At 37.0% G+C, this 21,725-nt stretch overlaps 1 protein-coding gene across 1 annotated transcript; it reads right to left on the bottom strand.

Annotated features, from left to right (window-relative positions):
• Nucleotides 1–399: 399 nt before the first annotated feature.
• Nucleotides 400–21,015, bottom strand: LOC109068389 (coiled-coil domain-containing protein 106-like). Its single transcript, XM_042753919.1, has 3 exons — nucleotides 20,944–21,015; nucleotides 1,146–1,347; nucleotides 400–713 (listed from the first exon to the last, which is right to left on the bottom strand). The coding sequence occupies exons 1-3, from the start codon at nucleotides 21,013–21,015 to the stop codon at nucleotides 400–402; spliced, it is 588 nt and encodes a 195-aa protein (XP_042609853.1).
• Between the last annotated feature and the right edge of the window lie 710 nt (nucleotides 21,016–21,725).

The following is a 21,725-nucleotide window of genomic DNA, read 5'->3' on the forward strand; positions in this document are numbered from 1 at the left end:
ACAGTGTAACATATTCTAAAGTAAAACTTTAGAAGTATACCTGCAGTATAGAAGTACAGAATAAAGTATACCTGCAGCTGGGTTACCACTGAAACAGCATAGGGGCCTTTAGAATGCCTAAAAAAAAATAAAAAAAAAATAAAAAATAGAAAAAACTCTGCTATTGTCAATCTAAATATGCTTTTAACATACTGACATTGTTGGAAATGAAATACATTATACATTATCAATAATAAAAAAAAAAAAAAAAAGCTTGTACAACTAAATTGTATATCATCAACCAAAATTGTGAACTCAATGTGAATTACATCCAACGTGAACTGACGTGAATTACAAAGGTTACCTTAAAACCAACATCTAAATATAATGAAATAAGCAGCTTGGAGGTTTTGTGTCTCTCTATCTCAACTTATATGTTATTGGTAGTAGTTTACACTCTTTTTTGGCATTTTCTATGGCAGATCTGATGTCTGCTGTCAGTGACTGAAGGCACCGCTTTGCAAAGTCGAAGAGTTTCTCCTCCTTGGATCTGAACTTCGGGATGTTTTGGTAAAACTCTGGATCAACAAGCTGTATTTCAGCCACAACATCTGTTAATGCGAGTGTATTACTGTCAACTCCAACTTTGGTGCATGCCTTACTGATGCTCCCTTCTTTGTTGAAGGCACGAAAAACTTTATTGTAACGCTTCAGTACATCATCTGGGGTTGTTGCTGTAGAAAGATTAAAGCTTTTTAAGACAAAAAAAAAAAACAACAACAACAACTCCCAAATAAAACAAGACTTGTATCAATAGATCAAATTTTCAAATGCACAGACCACACAAACATCAAATATTGTTATTGGTGCTTGTAACACTAGAGGCACCAGGAACTACTCTTGAACGGCTAGCAAAAATGTTTTGCATTTTTTCAGACATTTTCAAAATGTATTAGTGTCCGAAATAAGATATAATGAATATAAAAATAAGAAAAGCCACTGCCTTCTCTTTACACTTCAACTCAATAAATGCATCAACACCAGAGGTCAACCGATAAGTTATTTTTTTTGGGACGATACCAGTACCACTTTTAGTCAAGCAGACTAGTAACCAATATTAGGTTTGTTATATTTGAGTAAGTACCCATCAACAGATATGTGCTTACCACGTGAGCTGTGTTTGGCAGATTTTGACCTGCTAGCACTCTTTGTCTTCTTTTTATGTCCTCTTTTTCCTCTGCCGAGAATGTCGCTATCAGGTGACTCTGAAGAGGAGATAGAAATCAGGGACTCCTCATCAGTGTCACTGGTACTGCATTCAGTGCTCATGTCCAAGATTTTCTTTACTTGCTTTTTTTGCACCTCTGTCTAAGGAAACAATAACACATTTAGTTACATGGTCCACAGGTTAAGGATGGCCACACACTAGATGATTTTCAAATCATAACAGATTTTAAAACCATGGGATACATGAATTTGGTTTCAACCAATTTTTAGTCTTATAATCCCCTGAATGCGCATACTAGACGATCCGCCCAGATCGCGAGACCACACACTTGTTGACTGTAGGAACGATTTCATAGTCACATGAGATCTTACAGAGACTCAAACATGACTAGAGAAGGAAAACAAATGTAGAACAATCGATGTTGTCAGCTGGCTCTCTAGGTATAAAAAAGAATATGAATAAGAAAAGAATATATCTTTCTCAGTACTCTGCTTTCGTGACATATTTTGTGGCTGCCAAGTTTCAGCTATAGAAGTAGGTGCGGCTTGCTCACTCTAATTGGCTATCGTGGGTATCATGTCAGAGGCTGCCCTATCAAAAGTCAAAAATATCAAACATGTTGTTGCCAGGTTTTTGTAATAATTAGGGCTCAAGCCTGGAGGGCGAGAGCCCTATTGTTTTCCTTAGGATTATTTTTTATTATTAGGGCCCGAGCCAATGGGCGCAGGGCCCTATTATTCTTACGCGGGTGCTTTTATCTTTGTTTTGATGATATTGTTGTGTTTTGTTGTTTTTTTGTTAGGGCCCGAGCACCGATGGTGTGAGGACCCTATTGGAATTGCTTTGTTTATTATTATTATTATTATTATTATTATTATTCTTCTCCAAAATGAATCGCAATTTTGAGGGCCTAAACATGCTAGAAAAGTCACGAAACATTGCACACGCATCAGAACTGGCGAAATTTACATCTGACATGGGTTTCAGAAGTGGGTGTGGCAAAATGGCTCGATAGCGCCACCTATACACTTTCAGCGTAGTGCGCCTCGAGCTGTGTTTCACGTACATGTACGAAAATTGGTACACACATGTAACACATCAATACCTACAAAAAAGTCTCCTGGTACAAAATCCGAAAACCAACAGGAAGTCGGTTATTTTGAATTTTCTCGACAAAATTAGTGTAGTTTTTGCCATTTTCAGGCGTTGTACTTTAACGAACTCCTCCTAGGGATTTATTCAGATCAACACCAAACTTGGTATGCCTAATCTAAAGGCCTTTGCGATGTTAAATTGCGAAGATCTTGAGTTTTCGTTGAAGGGCGTGTCCGTGGCGGCCTGACGAATTTCGATGATTCGCCATGAAAAAGGAAGTTGCTATAACTCAGACATACAATGTCCAATCTGCCCCAAACTTCACATGTTGGATAAAACTCTGGACCTGAACAGATCTACATGCCCATATTCAGTCATTGTCATAGCGCCACCTATTGGCAACAGGAAGTGACATATTTTACGCTGTGACGAACTACTCTAAGAAATTGAATGACAACAAATAGTTTTTTTCAGTCAGTCTAATCTAAAGGCCTGTGTGATGTTAAATTGTGAAGATCTTGAGTTTTCGTTAAAGGGGTGTGTCCGTGGCGGCCTGACAAATTTCGATGATTCGCCATGAAAAAGGAAGTTGCTATAACTCAGACATTCAGTGTCCAATCTGCCCCAAACTTCACATGTTGGATAAGACTCCGGACCTGAACAGATCTAAATGCCCATATTCAGTCATTGTCATAGCGCCACCTGCTGGCAACAGGAAGTGTCATGTTTTATGTTGTAACAAACTACTCCTAGAAATTTTATGACATCAACATTTTATTTCGGTCAATCTAATCTAAAGGCCTTTGAGATGGTAAATTGTGAAGATCTTGAGTTTTCGTTAAAGGGCGTGTCCATGGCGCCGTTAAAAGTTTGATGTCTCGCCATGGGAATAAAAGTTGTTGTAACTCAGTCATAAAATCTCTGATCTTCCTTAAACTTCATATGTTTAATAAGAGTCCTGGCCTGAACACAGCCGAAGGCCAATATTCCATTGGTTGTGGCAAAATGGCTCAACAGCGCCACCTATACACTTTCAACGGAGTGCGTCTCCAGCTACGTTTCACGTACATGTACAAAAGTCGGTACACACATGTAACACACCAATACCTACAAAAAAAGTCTCTTAGTAGCAATATCCCAAACCCAACAGGAAGTGAGTTATTTTGAATTTTCTCTGCAAAATTTGTGTCATTTTTGGCATTTTCAGGGGTTGTATTTTAACGAACTCCTCCTAGAGATTTATTCAGATCAACACCAAATTTGGTATTGTCAATCTAAAGGCCTTTGTGATGTTAAATTGCGAAGATCTTGAGTTTTCGTTGAAGGGCGTGTCCGTGGCGGCCTGACGAATTTCGATGTTTCGCCATGAAAAAGGAAGTTGCTATAACTCAGACATACAATGTCCAATCTGCCCCAAACTTAACATGTTTGATAAGACTCCTGACCTGAACAGATCGACATGCCCATATTCAGTTATAATCATAGCGCCACCTGCTGGCAACAGGAAGTGTCATGTTTTACGCTGTAACGAACTACTCCAAGAAATTTAATGACATCAACATTTTATTTTGGTCAGTCTAATCTACAGGCCTTTGCAATGTTAAATTGTGGAGATTTTGAGTTTTTGTTAAAGGGCGTGTCCATAGCGTGGTGACAAAATTCGATGTCTCGCCATAGGAAGAGAAGTTGTTGTAACTCAGGCATAAAATGTTCGATCTTCCCCAAACTTCACATGTTCGATAAGAGTCTTGGCCTGAACACATCTGAAGGTTCAAATTCCATTATAATGATAGCGCCACCTGCTGGCAACAGGAAGATTGGCACATATAAATGACTTTGACATATTCCACTTAAATTTACAACTTTAATTAAATGCATATTTCTCGCCGTTCGCCTTTTTTACTAAAGCCATTCGCTGGCGAAATTTACAATGCTTGATAAAAGTCATATGCTGGTGCGAGACCAAATCGATAGCGCCTACCTATTACACCGTTCATTGCTGCTTGCACGTAGCTTACGAAATTGGTTATTATTATCTTCTTCAATAATTTTCAAAAGCCTCCCGGTCTGATTCCTCCAAAATGAATCGCATTTTTTGAGGGCCTAAAAATGCTCGAAAAGTTGACGAAACTTGCTCGAAAAGCAACTTTTGCACACGCGTCAGACCTGGTGAAAATTTACGTCTGATATAGGTTTCAGAAGAGGGTGTGGCAAAATGGCTCGACAGCGCCACCTATCGTAAAAAAATCAACAGCCCTCGAGCTGTGTTTCACGTACATGCACGAAAATTGGCACACATATGTAAAGCATCAGTACCTACAAAAAAGACTCTTGGAGCAATATCCGAAACCCAACAGGAAGTCGGTTATTTTTTAATTTTATGAGCAAATTTTGCATCTTTTTTGTCATTTGCATGCCTTGTATTTTAACGAACTCCTCCTAGAGATTTATTCAGATCAACACCAAATTTGGTATGCCTAATCTAAAGGCCTTTGCGATGTTAAATTGTGAAGATCTTGAGTTTTCGTTGAAGGGCGTGTCCGTGGCGGCCTGACGAATTTCGATGATTCGCCATGAAAAAGGAAGTTGCTATAACTCAGACATACAATGTCCAATCTGCCCCAAACTTCACATGTTTGATAAGACTCCTGACCTGAACAGATTGATATGCCCATATTCAGTTATAGTCATAGCGCCACCTACTGGCAACAGGAAGTGACATATTTTACGCTGTAACAAACTACCCTGAGAAATTTTATGACATAATTTTTTTTTCAGTCACTCTATTCTAAAGGCCTGTGCGATGTTAAAATGTGAAGATCTTGAGTTTTCGTTAAAGGGTGTGTCCATGGCGCCATCACAAAGTTTGATGTCTCGCCATGGGAATAAAAGTTATTGTAACTCAGGCATAAAATGTCCGATCTTGCCCAAACTTCACATGTTTGATAAGAGTCCTGGCCTGAACACATCTGAAGGCCAATATTCCATTGGGTGTGGCAAAATGCCTCGATAGCGCCACCTATATATTTTCAACGGAGTGCGCCTCGAGCTACGTTTCACGTACATGTACAAAAATCGGTACACACATGTAACACACCAATACCTACAAAAAAGTCTCTTGGTACGAAATTCGAATCCCAACAGGAAGTCAGTTATTTTGAATTTTCTCTGCAAAATTTGTGTCGTTTTTTCCATTTTCAGGGGTTTTACTTTAACGAACTCCTCCTAGAGATTTATTCAAATCAACACCAAACTTTGTCAGTGTAATCTAAAGGCCTTTGCAATGTTAAATTGCGAAGATCTTGAGGTTTCGTTAAAGGGCGTGTCTGTGGCGGCCTTACAAATTTCGATGTTTCGCCATGAGAAAGGAAGTTGCTATAACTCAGACATACAATGTCCAATCTGCCCCAAACTTCACATGTTTGAGAAGACTCCTGACCTGAATATATCTACATGCCAATATTCAGATATCGTTATAGCGCCACCTGCTGGCAACAGGAAGTGACATGTTTTACGCCGTAACAAACTACTCCTAGAAATTTTATGACATTTTATAATTTATTTTGGTCAGTCTAATCTAAAGGCCTTTGCGATGCTAAATTGTGAACATCTTGAGGTTTCATTAAAGGGTGTGGCCATGGCGCCGTGACCAAGTTCGATGTCTCGCCATGGGAATAGAAGTTGTGGTAACTCAGGCATAAGATGTCCGATCTTCCCCAAACTTCACATGTTCGAAAAGAGTCTTGGCCTGAACACATCTGAAGGTCATTATTCCACTATAATCATAGCGCCACCTGCTGACAACAGAAAATGGCTTGTTTTTTACACTAACTTAAACATGCAATGTCCAATCTGCACCAAACTTCAAATATTTGATAAGAGTCATGGCCTGAAGATATCTAAAGGCCAATGTTCAGTTATAATCATAGCGCCACCTGTTGGCAATAGGACACAACATGCTTTATACTAACTCAAACATTCCATGTTCAATCTGCACTAAATTTCATATGCTTGATAAAAGTGCTGGACTGAAGAAATCTACATGACAAAATCCAGTTATAGTCATAGCGCCACCAGCTGGCAGCAGGAAGATTGGCACATATAAATGACTTTGACATATTCCTCTTATATTTACCAAATTTAAACGCATATTTCTCGCCGTTCGCTGTTTTACAAAAGCCACCCCGAGGTGGTGAGCCCGGGTGCGAGGGCCCGTTCATCGCTGCTTGCAGCTTTAATTATTATTATTATTCTTCTTCTTCTTCTTCTTTTCTTCTTCTTTCTCCAAAATGAATCGCATTTTTGAGGGCCTAAACATGCTCGAAAAGTCCTGAAACTTTGCACACGCGTCATACCTGGTGAAAATTTACGTCTGATATAGGTTTCAGAAGAGGGTGTGGCAAAATGGCTCGACAGCGCCACCTACCGTAAAAAAATCAACAGCCCTCGAGCTGTGTTTCACGTACATGCACGAAAATTGGCACACATTTGTAAAGCATCAGTACCTACAAAAAAGACTCTTGGAGCAATATCCGAAACCCAACAGGAAGTCGGTTATTTTTAATTTTATGAGCAAATTTTGCATCATTTTTGTCATTTGCATGCCTTGTATTTTAACGAACTCCTCCTAGAGATTTATTCAGATTGACACCAAATTTGGTATGCCTAATCTAAAGGCCTTTGCGATGTTAAATTGCGAAGATCTTGAGTTTTCGTTGAAGGGCGTGTCCGTGGCGGCCTGACGAATTTCGATGATTCGCCATGAAAAATGAAGTTGCTATAACTCAGACATACAATGTCCAATCTGCCACAAACTTCACATGTTTGATAAGACTCCTGACCTGAACAGATTGATATTCCCATATTCAATTATAGTCATAGCGCCACCTACTGGCAACAGGAAGTAACATATTTTACGCTGTAACAAACTACCCCGAGAAATTTTATGACATAAATGTTTTTTTTTTCAGTCACTCTATTCTAAAGGCCTGTGCGATGTTAAATTGTGAAGATCTTGAGTTTTCGTTAAAGGGCGTGTCCATGGCGCCGTCACAAAGTTCGATGTCTCGCCATGGGAATAAAAGTTATTGTAACTCAGGCATAAAATGTCCTATCTTGGCCAAACTTCACATGTTTGATAAGAGTCCTGGCCTGAACACATCTGAAGGCCAATATTCCATTCGGTGTGGCAAAATGCCTCGATAGCGCCACCTATACATTTTCAACGGAGTGCGCCTCGAGCTACGTTTCACGTACATGTACAAAAATCGGTACACACATGTAACACACCAATACCTACAAAAAAGTCTCTTGGTACGAAATTCGAATCCCAACAGGAAGTCAGTTATTTTGAATTTTCTCTGCAAAATTTGTGTCGTTTTTGCCATTTTCAGGGGTTGTACTTTAACGAACTCCTCCTAGAGATTTATTCAGATCAACATCAAACTTTGTCAGTGTAATCTAAAGGCCTTTGCGATGTTAAATTGCGAAGATCTTGAGGTTTCGTTTAAGGGCGTGTCTGTGGCGGCCTTACAAATTTCGATGTTTCGCCATGAGAAAGGAAGTTGCTATAACTCAGACATACAATGTCCAATCTGCCCCAAACTTCACATGTTTGAGAAGACTCCTGACCTGAATATATCTACATGCCAATATTCAGATATCGCTATAGCGACACCTGCTGGCAACAGGAAGTGTCATGTTTTACGCTGTAACGAACTACTCCAAGAAATTTAATGACATCAACATTTTTTTTTGGTCAGTCTAATCTAAAGGCCTTTGCGATGTTAAATTGTGAACATCTTGAGGTTTCATTAAAGGGTGTGGCCATGGCGCCGTGACAAAGTTCGATGTCTCGCCATGGGAATAGAAGTTGTTGTAACTCAGGCATAAGATGTCCGATCTTCCCCAAACTTCACATGTTCGAAAAGAGTCTTGGCCTGAACACATCTGAAGGTCAATATTCCAATATAATCATAGCGCCACCTGCTGGCAACTGGAATTGGCTTGTTTTACACTAACTTAAACATGCAATGTCCAATCTGCACCAAACTTCAAATATTTGATAAGAGTCATGGCCTGAAGATATCTAAAGGCCAATATTCAGTTATAATCATAGCGCCACCTGTTGTCAATAGGACACCTCATGCTTTATACTAACTCAAACATTCCATGTTCAATCTGCACTAAATTTCATATGCTTGATAAAAGTGCTGGTCTGAAGAAATCTACATGAAAAAATCCAGTTATTGTCATAGCGCCACCAGCTGGCAGCAGGAAGATTGGCACATATAAATGACTTTGACATATTCCTCTTATATTTACCACATTAAACGCATATTTCTCGCCGTTCGCTGTTTTACAAAAGCCAGCCGCTGGTGGTGAGCCCGGGTGCGAGGGGGCATGGCCATCGCTGCTTGCAGCTATATTTATTATTTTTTTTTTTTTTTTTTTTAACCTTTCGAGGGTTTTTAGGGGCCTTAAAATACTCAAAAACTCTTGAAAATTGGCACACACATTGGAACCTGCGGCCATCAGGACGCCGCAGAGGCTGGGACCCGGGCGTGGCACAGGGGCTCTACGGCGCCCCCTGGAACACAGTCAGAAATCTTGAACCATAGCTCACACATACTTGCATGTATTTATATGAAACTCTGTACACTTATAGATCTCACTGAGCCGAACAACTTTTGCGCTCTATATCATAGGCTCTGCCCAACAGGAAGTCAGCTATTCAGGGCTGTTCATAAAAAGCATGCTCTGGAATTTGAAATACTCCTCTGAGGTTTTCCACCCGTTCTCCACGAAACTCGGTGAACATGATCTCAAGACATTGGGGATGAAAAATTGCCAGGGGATTTTTGATATCTCGAACGGTTTGTCCGTGGCGAGGCGTTGAAATTAGGGCAAAAAATGAGAAACAGGAAATGTCTAATAACATCCACATACACTACCTGATTTAGATCAAACTTCATCGGATTGTTCGTTGTATGATGCCGATCGCATATATGTAACTATTAGGAGTCAAAGTTATAGCGCCACCAACTGGCAGCAGGAAGTGTGTCATTTTCATAATGCTTTGAATTCAGCATCTTATTTTCACTCGATTTGCTTCAAACTTCATCAGAATAATGACAAAACACGGCCGATGTAAATCTGTTGTGGGGATATTGATATCTAATATAGTGTTGCCATGGCAACGTGTCAAACTTGAATATTCTGTTCTGGTGATTTTAAGGCAATTAACATGCTCAGAATTACATGAAACTCAAAACACATATCAGTATTTATGATAGCTAGACACTGGCAAAAGCACATGAAAGGGCGTGGAGGAGGCACTCTATAGCGCCACCTTTTGTCAAAAGTGGGGGGATTAGTTTTAGCTACAGACACCAAACTCGGTACATAAATTGTTCTTATCAAGACAGACAACTTTCTAATTTACAGTCATCAGCTACGACCAACAGGAAGTCGGCTATTTTGGTTTAAATGTGGGTTTTTGGGAAAAATATTGCTGTGAATTAATGCATACTGCTCAGAGGAAAATTACACTATACACACCAACCTTTTTCTACATGATGCCAAAACATTGAGGAACTTAAATTGCGAATGGATTTTAGATAACTTGAACGGTTTTGCCGTGGTGATTTTTTGAAATAACCAGTTAAAAAGGGAAACATTAATTGTCTTGTATTTTTAAATTGCAGCTTCCAAACACTTCAAAACCATTTTCATACAGAGCACAAGTCATTCTGAGGAAATATGCATAGTTTCATGATTTTACAACACTGTATGGATAACAGAAAATTAAAAAACTGTCAGACATCTGATCTCAATCTGAGGCCACTCTCTCTGTGTGAGGGGGGGTTGGGACTGAGTGTGTGAAGGGGGGGGGGGGGGGGGGGGGTGGCATTTGAGAGAGAGAGAGAGAGAGAGAGATTGGCTGCCAGAGAGAGTTAACATCTCTTTAATCACCAAAAAAAAAAAAAAAAAAAAATCAGTAATTGTGTGTGTTGTTGTTTTGTTTTTTTTTCATCATTACAGCTTAAGAAATCTCTTAGGCCTTATCCTTTTTTTCTGTCAGTTTTGGGGGGTTTTACTCAAAAAAAAAAACCTAGTACAATTTGTAGGGCACAGACAACATGATTTAAATAATTAGGTTAAGAATTATGTTAATTGCAACATAAAAACAAATGACATGACATTTACACAATCTCATAAACAGTAAAACACTAAATCAGGCATGCCCAATCCTGTTCCTACTGCAGGCAAAAATATTTTACAAATGCTTATAGATCAAAAAAAATCATTAAAAATTTTTTTCGCCGAGTGATGCATAATAATTAGTCACATGATGATATTCTGGTGATATTTTTTTTCCAAGCACATTTTACCAATTCCAAATCACATCAATCTTAAAAAATACTATACATTTGGTATTTAATCATTTATGAGTGATATATAATTGTCATTGAAGGCTGGAAGTGAAAAACTGCTTGTATTCAGGAGTGCTGAATTATTAGGCATGTTTTCTTGCATTGCATTGGTCATAGAGCTCATTGTAGCGGTGCCTCAGGTGTTGAAATAGATTTGTTATACATTATACAGGTTCACACGTACTCCGTCTGCAGTGCGTATACAGTATGTGTATGGGCGGTGCAGAAGCAGCAGCGAGAGCGCGTTATTGTAACGCGAAAGCACATTAAAATAATGCGCGAGCGCGAATCTATCCGTTCGCACGCAGATTTCCTTTGCTTTGTGTCACAAAACCAGACACGCGTGCTCAGATACATGCTGCTCTCGCCCGAGAGAGAGATGCGCGCGCACTTAAAACGTGTCTCCTCTCTCTCAAAAACTTTGTCTTGTGAACTCACAACTCTCTCTATGCTCATGCGCTAGATATTCATTCTTTTCGCACCTTTTTATTTCTAACCTTTTCTGTTCACATCTTTTACCGTGTGCAGTGTGAACGCTCTGATCCATTAACATGGGCTCGAAAAAAAAAATACGCATAACAGACAGAGCTTGTAAACCTGGCCTTACGTAGGCATATGCCCTGTCTGTCCTGTTCTCGCGCTCCATTTAGGCGCCATTCATTCTGACTGGTTCAGATAGCAACACCAAACGTGCAGTGTGTAATACCAATCATGGCCACCACTAGATGGAGCTATAGGATTACTTTTAAATAATTGTTGTTGAAACGTGTATATAGCATTTAGATCATTTATAAAAATCTTTCAGAGAAAAATAATATGTATTTTAAAAGCTAATGAATTTTACTGGTAATATAGTTTTATATAATAATTTCTGAAATGTTTATAGATCATTAAAAGGATTTTTAAAAATGGTTATAGATCATGAAAAGTGTTGGAAACGATTTATAATAAGCTCTCTTTGGTTTACATTATTTAATGCAATAACTAACATGAACTAACAATGAACAATCTATTTTTCAGATCTTTTATTAATCTTTTTTTTATGTTAGTTAATCCTATCATTAAAAATATTAATGTTCATGTTATTTCACAGTACATAAACTAATCTTAAAATAAAACTGTTGAAAAAAAAATGTATTAGTAAATAATGTATTAAAATATTTATAACTAAGCTTTAATTAACATTTATATATATATATATAATTTTATGTTAAATAATATAATATTTAACATTAGTACAAGCTAAGTATGAACAACAATATTTTTACTGCATTTGTTTGTGTTAGTAATTTTTTAGTTAAAAAATTAATATGTTAAATCATGGTATAGTAACTGATGTACATTAACTATAAATTTTAATTAATAATGTAGTAATCCATTTTGAACATATTGTTTTAACTAAGATCCATAAATGCTATATAAATGATGTACTTGTTAACTTATATGATGTTAAAAACTAAATCCTTATTGAAAAGTGTTTACTAATAATATAATAAATAATAATATAATATAATAATATTTAATGTGTTGTGTGTGTGTGTGTGTGTGTGTGTGTAAGTGTGTGTGTGTGAGAAAGACAGAGAGAGAGAGACTCACATTAATAAATGCCATACAGTTGTTGTTAATGTAATTTAATATAATTAATGTTAATAACTGAAACCTTATTGGAAGTGTTACTCAAGTTTTATATATTGTGTTTTGTGTGTGTCTCTTGATGGTTTGGATTAACCCTTTCATTGCTGTATCCCTTAAATCCAAACTGCTAAATTAAGTGTGCCCAATCCTGTTCCTGGTGATCGACTGTCCTGCAAAGTTCAGCTCCAACTCTAATCAGTCACACCTACCTTTAATTTTCAAGCAATCCTGAAGACATTAATTAGTTGCTTCAGGTGTGTGTTTGAGTAGGGTTGGAGCTAAACTTTGCAGGACAGTCGATCGCCATTAACAGGGTTGGACACCCCTGTGCTAGAGGGTTATTGTGTATGTCTCCGCTGGGCACAGTTTTTGATGCCCTGATGCCACCGGGGTGGCGTTTGCGCTGACGGCTTGGGCCCGCTGCTTGCAGCTATATTTAGGGCTCAAGCTTGAGGGCGAGAGCCTATTGTTTTGCTAGGAGTATTTTATTAGGGCTGGAGGGCGAGAGCCCTATTGTTTTGCTGCAGATTATTTTTTATATTATTATTATTATTATTATTATTATTTTATTTTTTTTCCAACGTCTCGGGGGCTTTTGGGGCCCTTAACATGCTAAAAAACTCTTGAAAATTGGCACACACATTGGAACCTGCGGCCCATTAGGGCCGGGCAGAGACTGATACACGGGCGTGGCACAGGGGCTCTACAGCGCCCCCTGGAATATGGAGGGCCATATATCATACATATTTGCACGTAGACGTATGAAACTCGGTACACATATAGATCTCATCAAGCCAAACAACTTTCGTACTGCATGTCATAGGCTCCGCCCAACAGGAAGTTGGCTATTTAGGGGGTTTAGTATTCTTATTTTTCGTCAAAGTTTAGGGGGCTTTTGGGGCCCTTAACATGCTCAAAAACTCTTGAAAATTTGCACACACCTTAGAATCTGTGTCCATTAGGAGGCTGCAGAGGCTGGGACCCGGGCGTGGCACAGGGGCTCTACGGCGCCCCCCGGAACACAGTCAGAAATGTTGATGTATAGTTCAAACATACTTGCACGTATTCATATGAAACTCAGTACACATATAGATCTCATTGTGCCGAACAACTTTCGTATTGCATGTCATAGGCTCCGCCCAACAGGAAGTCAGCTATTTAGAGCTATGTAAAAAGCGCATGCTCTGGAATTTGATATACTTGTCATAGGTTTTTTACCCGATTGCCACCAAACTTGGTCAACATGATGTCAAGACATTGGGGATGCAAAATTGCCAGGGGATTTTTGATATCTCGAATGGTTTGCTCGTGGCGAGGCGTTGAAATTATGGCGAGAAATGAGAAACAGGAAGTGTCTAATAACATCCACATACATTTCCTGATTTTAATTAAACTTCATCAATTTGTTCGTTGTATGATGCCGATCGCATATATGTGACTATTAGGAGTCAAAATTATAGCGCCACCAACTGGCAGCAGGAAGTGTGTCATTTTCAAAATGCTTTGAATTCAGCATCTTATTTTTACTCAATTTGCTTCAAACTTCATCAGAATAATGACAAAACACGGCCCATGTAAAACTGTTGAGGGGATATTGATATCTAATATAGTGTTGCCATGGCAACATATCAAACTGGAATATTTTTGTGTATAATATATTCTGATTTTGAGGCAGATAACATGCTTAGAATTTCATGAAACTCAGAACACATATCAGTATTAATGATAGCTAGACACTGGCAAAAGGTCATAAAAGGGCGTGGTGGAGGAGGCACTCTATAGCGCCACCTTTTGTCAAAAGTGGGGGGCTTAGTTTTAGCTACAGACACCAAACTCGGTACATATATTGTTCTTATTAAGACGGACAACTTTCTAATTTACAGTCATTAGCTACGACCAAAAGGAAGTCGGCTATTTTGATTTGAATATGGATTTTTGGCTCTGTGTGAGGAGTGTATGTGTGCTGAGACTTTCATTGTCTGAGAGAAATTGCGCCTCTACAGGAGCAATTCCTGGGACTGAGAGGGAGGAGTCTCGCTTAGTTTCACTTTTAAATCGGTTAAAAATACAAAATAAATAAATAAATTTAATTAACACTGACAAGCTAAACCAACATATCTTATTATTAGCGGGTCAGGGCTTATTAATAATTGATGTCTGGCCAGAGAACAGAGAGATAGACGAGAGATAAATCTCCGCTCCGAACAGCGCGTGCTGTCTCAACGAGCTCACAACAAACGAGTTTATTCTTGTTTAAGCACTTTTAAAAAAATAAAATATTACGGCGATTGCACACAATCCGCTAATTAGAACACACCAAGAGCTAAATTCAGATGTTTGTGAGTGTTAAAATGAAATATTTGCTGCAGCCTGTCTGACAGCGCGAGACTTCTGAACACTTGGAGGGGAAAAAGTCTGCATACAGAAACTACAGCCTTTTACATTAAAACACAGCGGCGAATTAACACAAAACAATTAGAAGAACATATTATAGAGATGAAAATGAGTGTTTATGAGTGCTTGTGAGATTTTCTTTGTCTAAGGGCTGAACATCACATCGATTGCTCTGCGCTCCAGAACACGGTGATGGTTTTTTTTTCGGCGAGAACGGACAAATAAATACACGTTTCATTCACACTGACAAGCTGAACCAACATATGTTATTATTACCGGCTCAGATCTCATTAATAATTGATGTCTGGCCAGAGAACAGTGATAAAGACCAGAGAGAAATCACCGCTGCATCAGCGCGTTGCAGTCTCACGAGCTCACAATAAAAGCATTTTTATAATTTTAAGAGCTTTTTTTTAAAACAAAATATTACCGCGAATGCACACAATCCACCCATTAGGAACACAACAAGAGCTGAATTCAGGTGTTTTTGAGCTGTTTAATTGTGAAAAGAAATACTATTTGACAGCGCGAGACTGTCTAAGGGCAGAATAACATCGATCTCTCGAGCGCCAGAGGACGCTGATTCTGGCTTTTTCGTCGCAAAGAACGAACAAATCGCGTACAAGATTATTTCAAAATTCATAATAGCTTGGCGAATATAAATGGAAACAGCCACGTGAATATAAACTGTTGAGAAATAAATCTGAAGTGGATTATGATACTGGATTTGAATATTAAAGTGACTGCATTTACCAGCTGCTTTCTGTCTTCAATTTTAATCTATAAAAAACAGAAAATCATTCGTCTTGCTGCTTGGCTTTTTTTTTTTTTTTTTTTTTTGTATGTATGTATTCATGTATTTATTATTATTATTATTGTTATTATTATTATTTTGCTCTAACAAAAATTTATCTATATTTAACTAAATCGATGACGTTATTTTACATTTGATTTGTCCATTTCTGCATCCAAACACCTATAAAACTTAAAACATGCACTATTAAACTATTGTTAGCAATTTCTTTATCGTCCAATTTAACTGGTGTACACACCTTTATTTTCATAATAAATTTGTTTTTTAGATTATAGATAGTTACAGTGGTCTGTAATAAATATTAACAGGTTTTGTTCAAGCTGCTTAAAATGTTTGAAGTAGGTTAATTTTTTAAATGTAAATCCTAAAAAAAAAAAAAAAAAAATAAAAATAAATTTAAAAAAAAAAAAAAAAAAAATTTAGCAACTCACATAGTAATCATTCAACACTGCTTAAAAATGTAAATTGAAAATTTAAACTCATGATTAAGCATGAAATAAGATACAGAATCAGTAAATTAGATTTTAATGTGGGTATATTATCAGTAAACTAATCATTAAATATTTATAATCATTTAAAAAATATTGGCCCCTTTCATAATGTTGTTCAAAAATGAAGGCCACAATGCTAATGTTATCCACTCGATGGCGCCACAGGATAGCAAATACTTCAAGATCTGTTCAAAGACTTGAAAATGTTTCATTTATGTGCATAAATAAAAAATGCATAAACATTAATTCTTTTTTCATAAACTTTAATAAAGCCCAATATAGTAATTATGCAAAAGCTATCATCTCCTAAATACCATTACTTTTTGTTATTTTAATTGTATTGACAACATATTTCTCAAGTTATCACACATTACTGAAAAAGTGTAGAAGGGACACTGTATTAGTTATCTATTTTCATGTTGTGTATATAATAGTACTCACAAAAGGACTCATAATTTACTTGAAAAGAGACACGTTCATTGTGTAACTGCATCATCTACACAAACCAATGTGCTTGGACCCCTAATAATCACCTTGACTAAAACCACATTGTTTCAGTTACCTTCTGTGTCTTTGCCCACAACGCTTCAGTGACAGGAATGTGAAATAGCAAACAGGGGAAAAAATAAAAGGCATGACTTTATTTGGTTCATTGTGTAAATTTATATTATAGATGTTCCACAGCCAAGACTTTTATTAGAATAGAAAATAGCAAGGGTTCGAATAAATAGTTTATTAATCATTTAATTTCACTTTCTTAATGAATATTGTTCTGTGTATGTGATTTCAAAGTCTTGATGCTTCGGATTAACCCGTTAATTGCCGTATCCCTTAAAATCTGAGTGCCAGAGGGTTACTGTAAATGCATGTGCCCGCTGGGCACAGTTTACCTGATGCCACCGGGGTGGCGTTTGCGCTGATGGCTTGAGCCCGCCATCGCTGCTTGCAGCTATATTTAGGGCTCAAGCCTGGAGGGCGAAGAGCCCTATTGTTTTCCTTAGGATTATTTTTTTTTTTTTTTTTTTTTTTTTTTTTTTAATTCTTCTATTTTTTTTTTTTTTTTGTTTCGGGGGCTTTTGGGGCCCTTAACATGCTCAAAAACTCTTGAAAATTGGCACACACCTTGGAATCTGCGGCCATTAGGGCCGGGCAGAGACTGATACACGGGCGTGGCACAGGGACTCTACAGCGCCCCCTGGAATATTGAGGGCAATATATCATGCATGCTTGCACGTATACATATGAAACTCGGTACACATGTAGATCTCATCAAACCAAACAACTTTCGCACTGCATGTCATAGGCTCCGCCCAACAGGAAGTTGGCTATTTAGGGTTTTGTAAAAAACCACATGCTCTGGAATTTGATATACTCCTCTGAGGAACTCCACCCGTTTGCCACAAAAACTCGGTGAACATGATCTCAAGACATTGGGGATGCTAAATTGCGAAGATATTTTTGATATCTCGAACGGTTTGTCCGTGGCGAGGCGTTGAAATTATGGCGAGAAATGAGAAACAGGAAATGTCTAATAACATCAACATACACTACCTGAGTTTGATCAAACTTCATCGGTTTTGTTCGATGTATGATGCCGATCGCATCTATGTGACTATTAGGAGTCAAAGTTATAACGCCACCAACTGGCAGCAGGGAAGTGTGTCATTTTCAAAATGCTTTGAATTCAGCATCTTATTTTTACTCGATTTGCTTCAAACTTCATCAGAATAATGACAAAACACGGCCGATGTAAATCTGTTGTGGGGATATTGATATCTAATATAGTGTTGCCATGGCAACGTGTCAAACTTGAATATTCTGTTCTGGTGATTTTGAGGCAGATAACATGCTCAGAATTACATAAAACTCAAAACACATATCAGTATTAATGATAGCTAGACAATGGCAAAAGCTCATGAAGGGGCGTGGAGGAGCCACTCTATAGCGCCACCTTTTGTCAAAAGTGAGGGGGTTAGTTTTAGCTACAGACACCAAACTCAGTACATAAATTGTTCTTATCAAGACGGACAACTTTCTAATTCACAGTCATCAGCTACGATGAACAGGAAGTCGGTTATATTGATTTGTATATGGATTTTTGGAAAAATATAGCTGTGAATTAATGCATACTGCTCAGAGGAGAATTACAGTATACACACCAAACTTTTGTCTACATGATGCCAAAACATTGAGGAACTTAAATTGCGAATGGATTTTGGATAGCTTGAACGGTTTTTGCCGTAGTGATTTATTGAAATAACAGTAAAAAAGTAAACATAAATTGTCTTATATTTCTTAAAGTGCAGCTTCCAAACACTTCAAAAATTTTTTATATATAGAGGATAAGTCATTCTGAGCAAATATGCATAGTTTCACGACTTTTCAATGCTCTATGGATAACAGAAAATTAAAAAAACTGTCAGTCATCTGATCTCACTCTGAGGCCACTCTCTCTGTGTGAGAAAAAGGAGGGGGCTGAGTCACTCTGACTCTTGCCATTGCCCTTTGAAGAATGTGTGTGTGTGTGAGAAGTCTGTGTTGTGTGTGTGAAGAGTGGAGGGTTGGAGGAGAAGAGTCACTCTGAGAGAGAGATTTAAACCTCTTTTTCATCAAAGAAAAAAAAATCAGTATTTTAAATTGATTGAATGTGTGTGCGCTGAGTGTATGTTTACAAACCCAAAATATAGATTGAATCGTTTTTGATGTTACAAAGGTTATTTAGTCAGATCAAATGCAGTGAGCACTAAATTGTATTTTTCTTTGACAGCTTTTAGATTTATTATTAGCTTGCTTTCACTTTAAGAACCAATCACGGGTTTAATATACACATGCCCTTTTATTTCTGAACTGTTAACGTTAAGACATATGCCTAACCGACTGTGTTTACTAGGATATTCCCCAAAACGCGCATTTAGATGTAATTATGTATGTATTGATCCATGCACAAAAAAAGCGGAAGATAGCTCAGTTTAGTATTCGCGCGTGCGGCTGTCTGTGTGCGTGCACGCGCTTCAGATGTGTGCGGTGAAAACTTCTCACACAGCGCTCGAATGTTCCGCGAACAATCCCGAGCGTCTTATATGCTCAACTTGTGCCTTAAACCGAGTCCTAATCGGTGAGTTTGAACGAGAATGCAGCCGTTGACGGACATTATGTGAAAATGTAGACAGTGCCAAATAAGCTGCCTATTTATATAACAGATATCTATATTGTACGTGTGCTATCGATGCATCGATCCATATCGATTAATCAATAAACCCCTAATATATCAAACGTAAATAACTGCATAGACATCACTGTTTAAAACTAAATATAGATTAATCGTTTTTGATGTTAAAAAGGTTATTTAGGTGGGTTTTTTTAGGTTTTATCGAGCATCGATCCATATCGATGCATCGATCCATATCGATGATGTGTGTCAATACTATCCTATTAATATATATATATATATTATATATATTATATGTATATGTGTTATATGTATATATCTATATATATATATATATATATATATATATATGAATATATATATTATATATATATATATAACAATTCAATACTATATGAAATAAGTCAGTATTTAAATCATTTAAATACTTATTATTATGACATTATGTGACATTATTATCTGATATTTACACAAACTATATGATTGTAATAGTATATAGCCACCACATAGATAATATATAGCTGTAATAATTTAAAATATTTACATACTGACTTATACATGTGAATAAAATTATAAAAATCATTTGCATAACTCATGATGTCACACATTGATATTCTGATGATATTTTCCAAGCACATATTGAAGACCAGCTATAATAATATAAAGAATTATATTTTTACAACGCTTATTGATGATATAAAATTTATTTCAATGATATTAAATGAAATGTTAATGTTTATATACTTTAAAAATAGACAGATAAGCTCACGGCGTAATTATTAGGCACTTGATATCAATCAGATGATATTTTCCAAGCACATATATATGCCCTTTTGGAAAAATGGCTCTTAACCAAAAATAAAAATTTTGCTTTTTGGTCAAAAAAAGGTTTCCTGACCCCTGTTCCAGAATCTGGCAGTAAGTTTTGGTGAGCGCATTTTTATTCCATCTTCTATTCTGAAAAGTCTTAATTCTTAATTCTTTGCAGTTAACTTGTGTCTTTTCTCCACCTTTTTTTTTTTTTTTTTCAAAACTCCACTGTCCCAGTCAGCATTTTTTTGTCCAATGGTCATGTCGAAATTTTGCAATTTCTATATTGCAATAGTTTTGAATAATTCTCATGGGGATTTAATAATTTTTGACTTTTCAGTCCGAGTTAAAACTCTTTTTTGGCTCATTTCATCTAAAAAATAATAAAAATAAAAAAAAAAGCCTAATAAATTCTGCACACCTGAATATAAGGAGTTTTTTCTCTTCCAGCCTTCATGGACAATTATATATCGCTCATAAATGATTAAATACAAAATTAATGGTAGTTATTAAGATTGATGTCATTGGGAATTGGTAAAATGTGTTTGGAAAAAAAAAAAATCTGAATATCGACATGCCTAATAATTGTGCACACAGTTTAAATCAATAAAGGTTTTAGTAATACTTTATAATAAGGTCTAATTTGTAAACATTAGTAAATGAACATGAAAAAATATTTTTCACAGAATTTATTAATGTTTGTTGATTTTAGTTCACAGTGCATTACTAATGTTAACAGATTTTTTTTTTTTTTTTTAAGTTTTGACTATTAACTTGGTCTCTGCTGTGTGTTTCTTTCATAGTCTTGATGGCAGTCACGTGACAATGATCTTTAAATTCAAAAATGTGTATACAACCTGTTTAATCTCCCCAGTAAGTAAATACAAACTCACCTGGTTCTGGAGCTGCCACTGCAAATCAACAGAAAAGTCATTGTCGCCAATTCTTTCCATGGTGTTCTTCATCTATATGCTGGGCCACATCAGCTTCATCTGTAAAAACATAAAAGTAAATGGTTAATACCCTTGCATGACAAATGAAGCCAAACTACAGCAAATATTGAAGCAGGGGCATTCTAAAACACTTATTGTGAAAAAAGGCTTAACCTGGCTCGGTGTTCCAAAAATATGACTCAATTATCATCACTTCTCTCTCTGACATTTTCTTTCATCAACACTTCTCACCAGTCAAGAAAAATCTGAATTGAAGTATGGACTTTACTCTAAGCATTTTTTTTTCCTCCACCGAGGCCCATTATAAGGAAAAAGTTTAATTTGGCATAATACACCAAAAAGTACGATCAACGCATCAATATATTGCTTCAATACATCTCTCTCTTGTCATGGATGTCTCACCCATCTTAAAAAATTCAAACTAAATTGGCTCTGTGGTCAAATTTCCCAAATCACTGATTTCTGTTTTGGGGCATTAAACCATTTTAAGTATTTTCACACCTTGCAAGAAAACAACCATTGTTTTGTATTATAGTAAAAGTGTTTTTTTTTTATTTTTATAGTTTTTTTCTATATTGACTCCTTATATGTATAAATCATGGTTCCCTTTCAAAGGAACTTTGAATCTGCGGCCCCCCTAGGTCGCTAGCTATGGGGAACACCTCATGCGTGACTCAGTGGTCTGAAGCATACATTGGAAAACACCAATGAGTTGGCCGGCG

This window comes from Cyprinus carpio, unplaced genomic scaffold (genome assembly GCF_018340385.1).
Source record: "Cyprinus carpio isolate SPL01 unplaced genomic scaffold, ASM1834038v1 S000000431, whole genome shotgun sequence".
In the NCBI taxonomy this organism is placed as follows: Eukaryota; Metazoa; Chordata; class Actinopteri; order Cypriniformes; family Cyprinidae; genus Cyprinus; species Cyprinus carpio.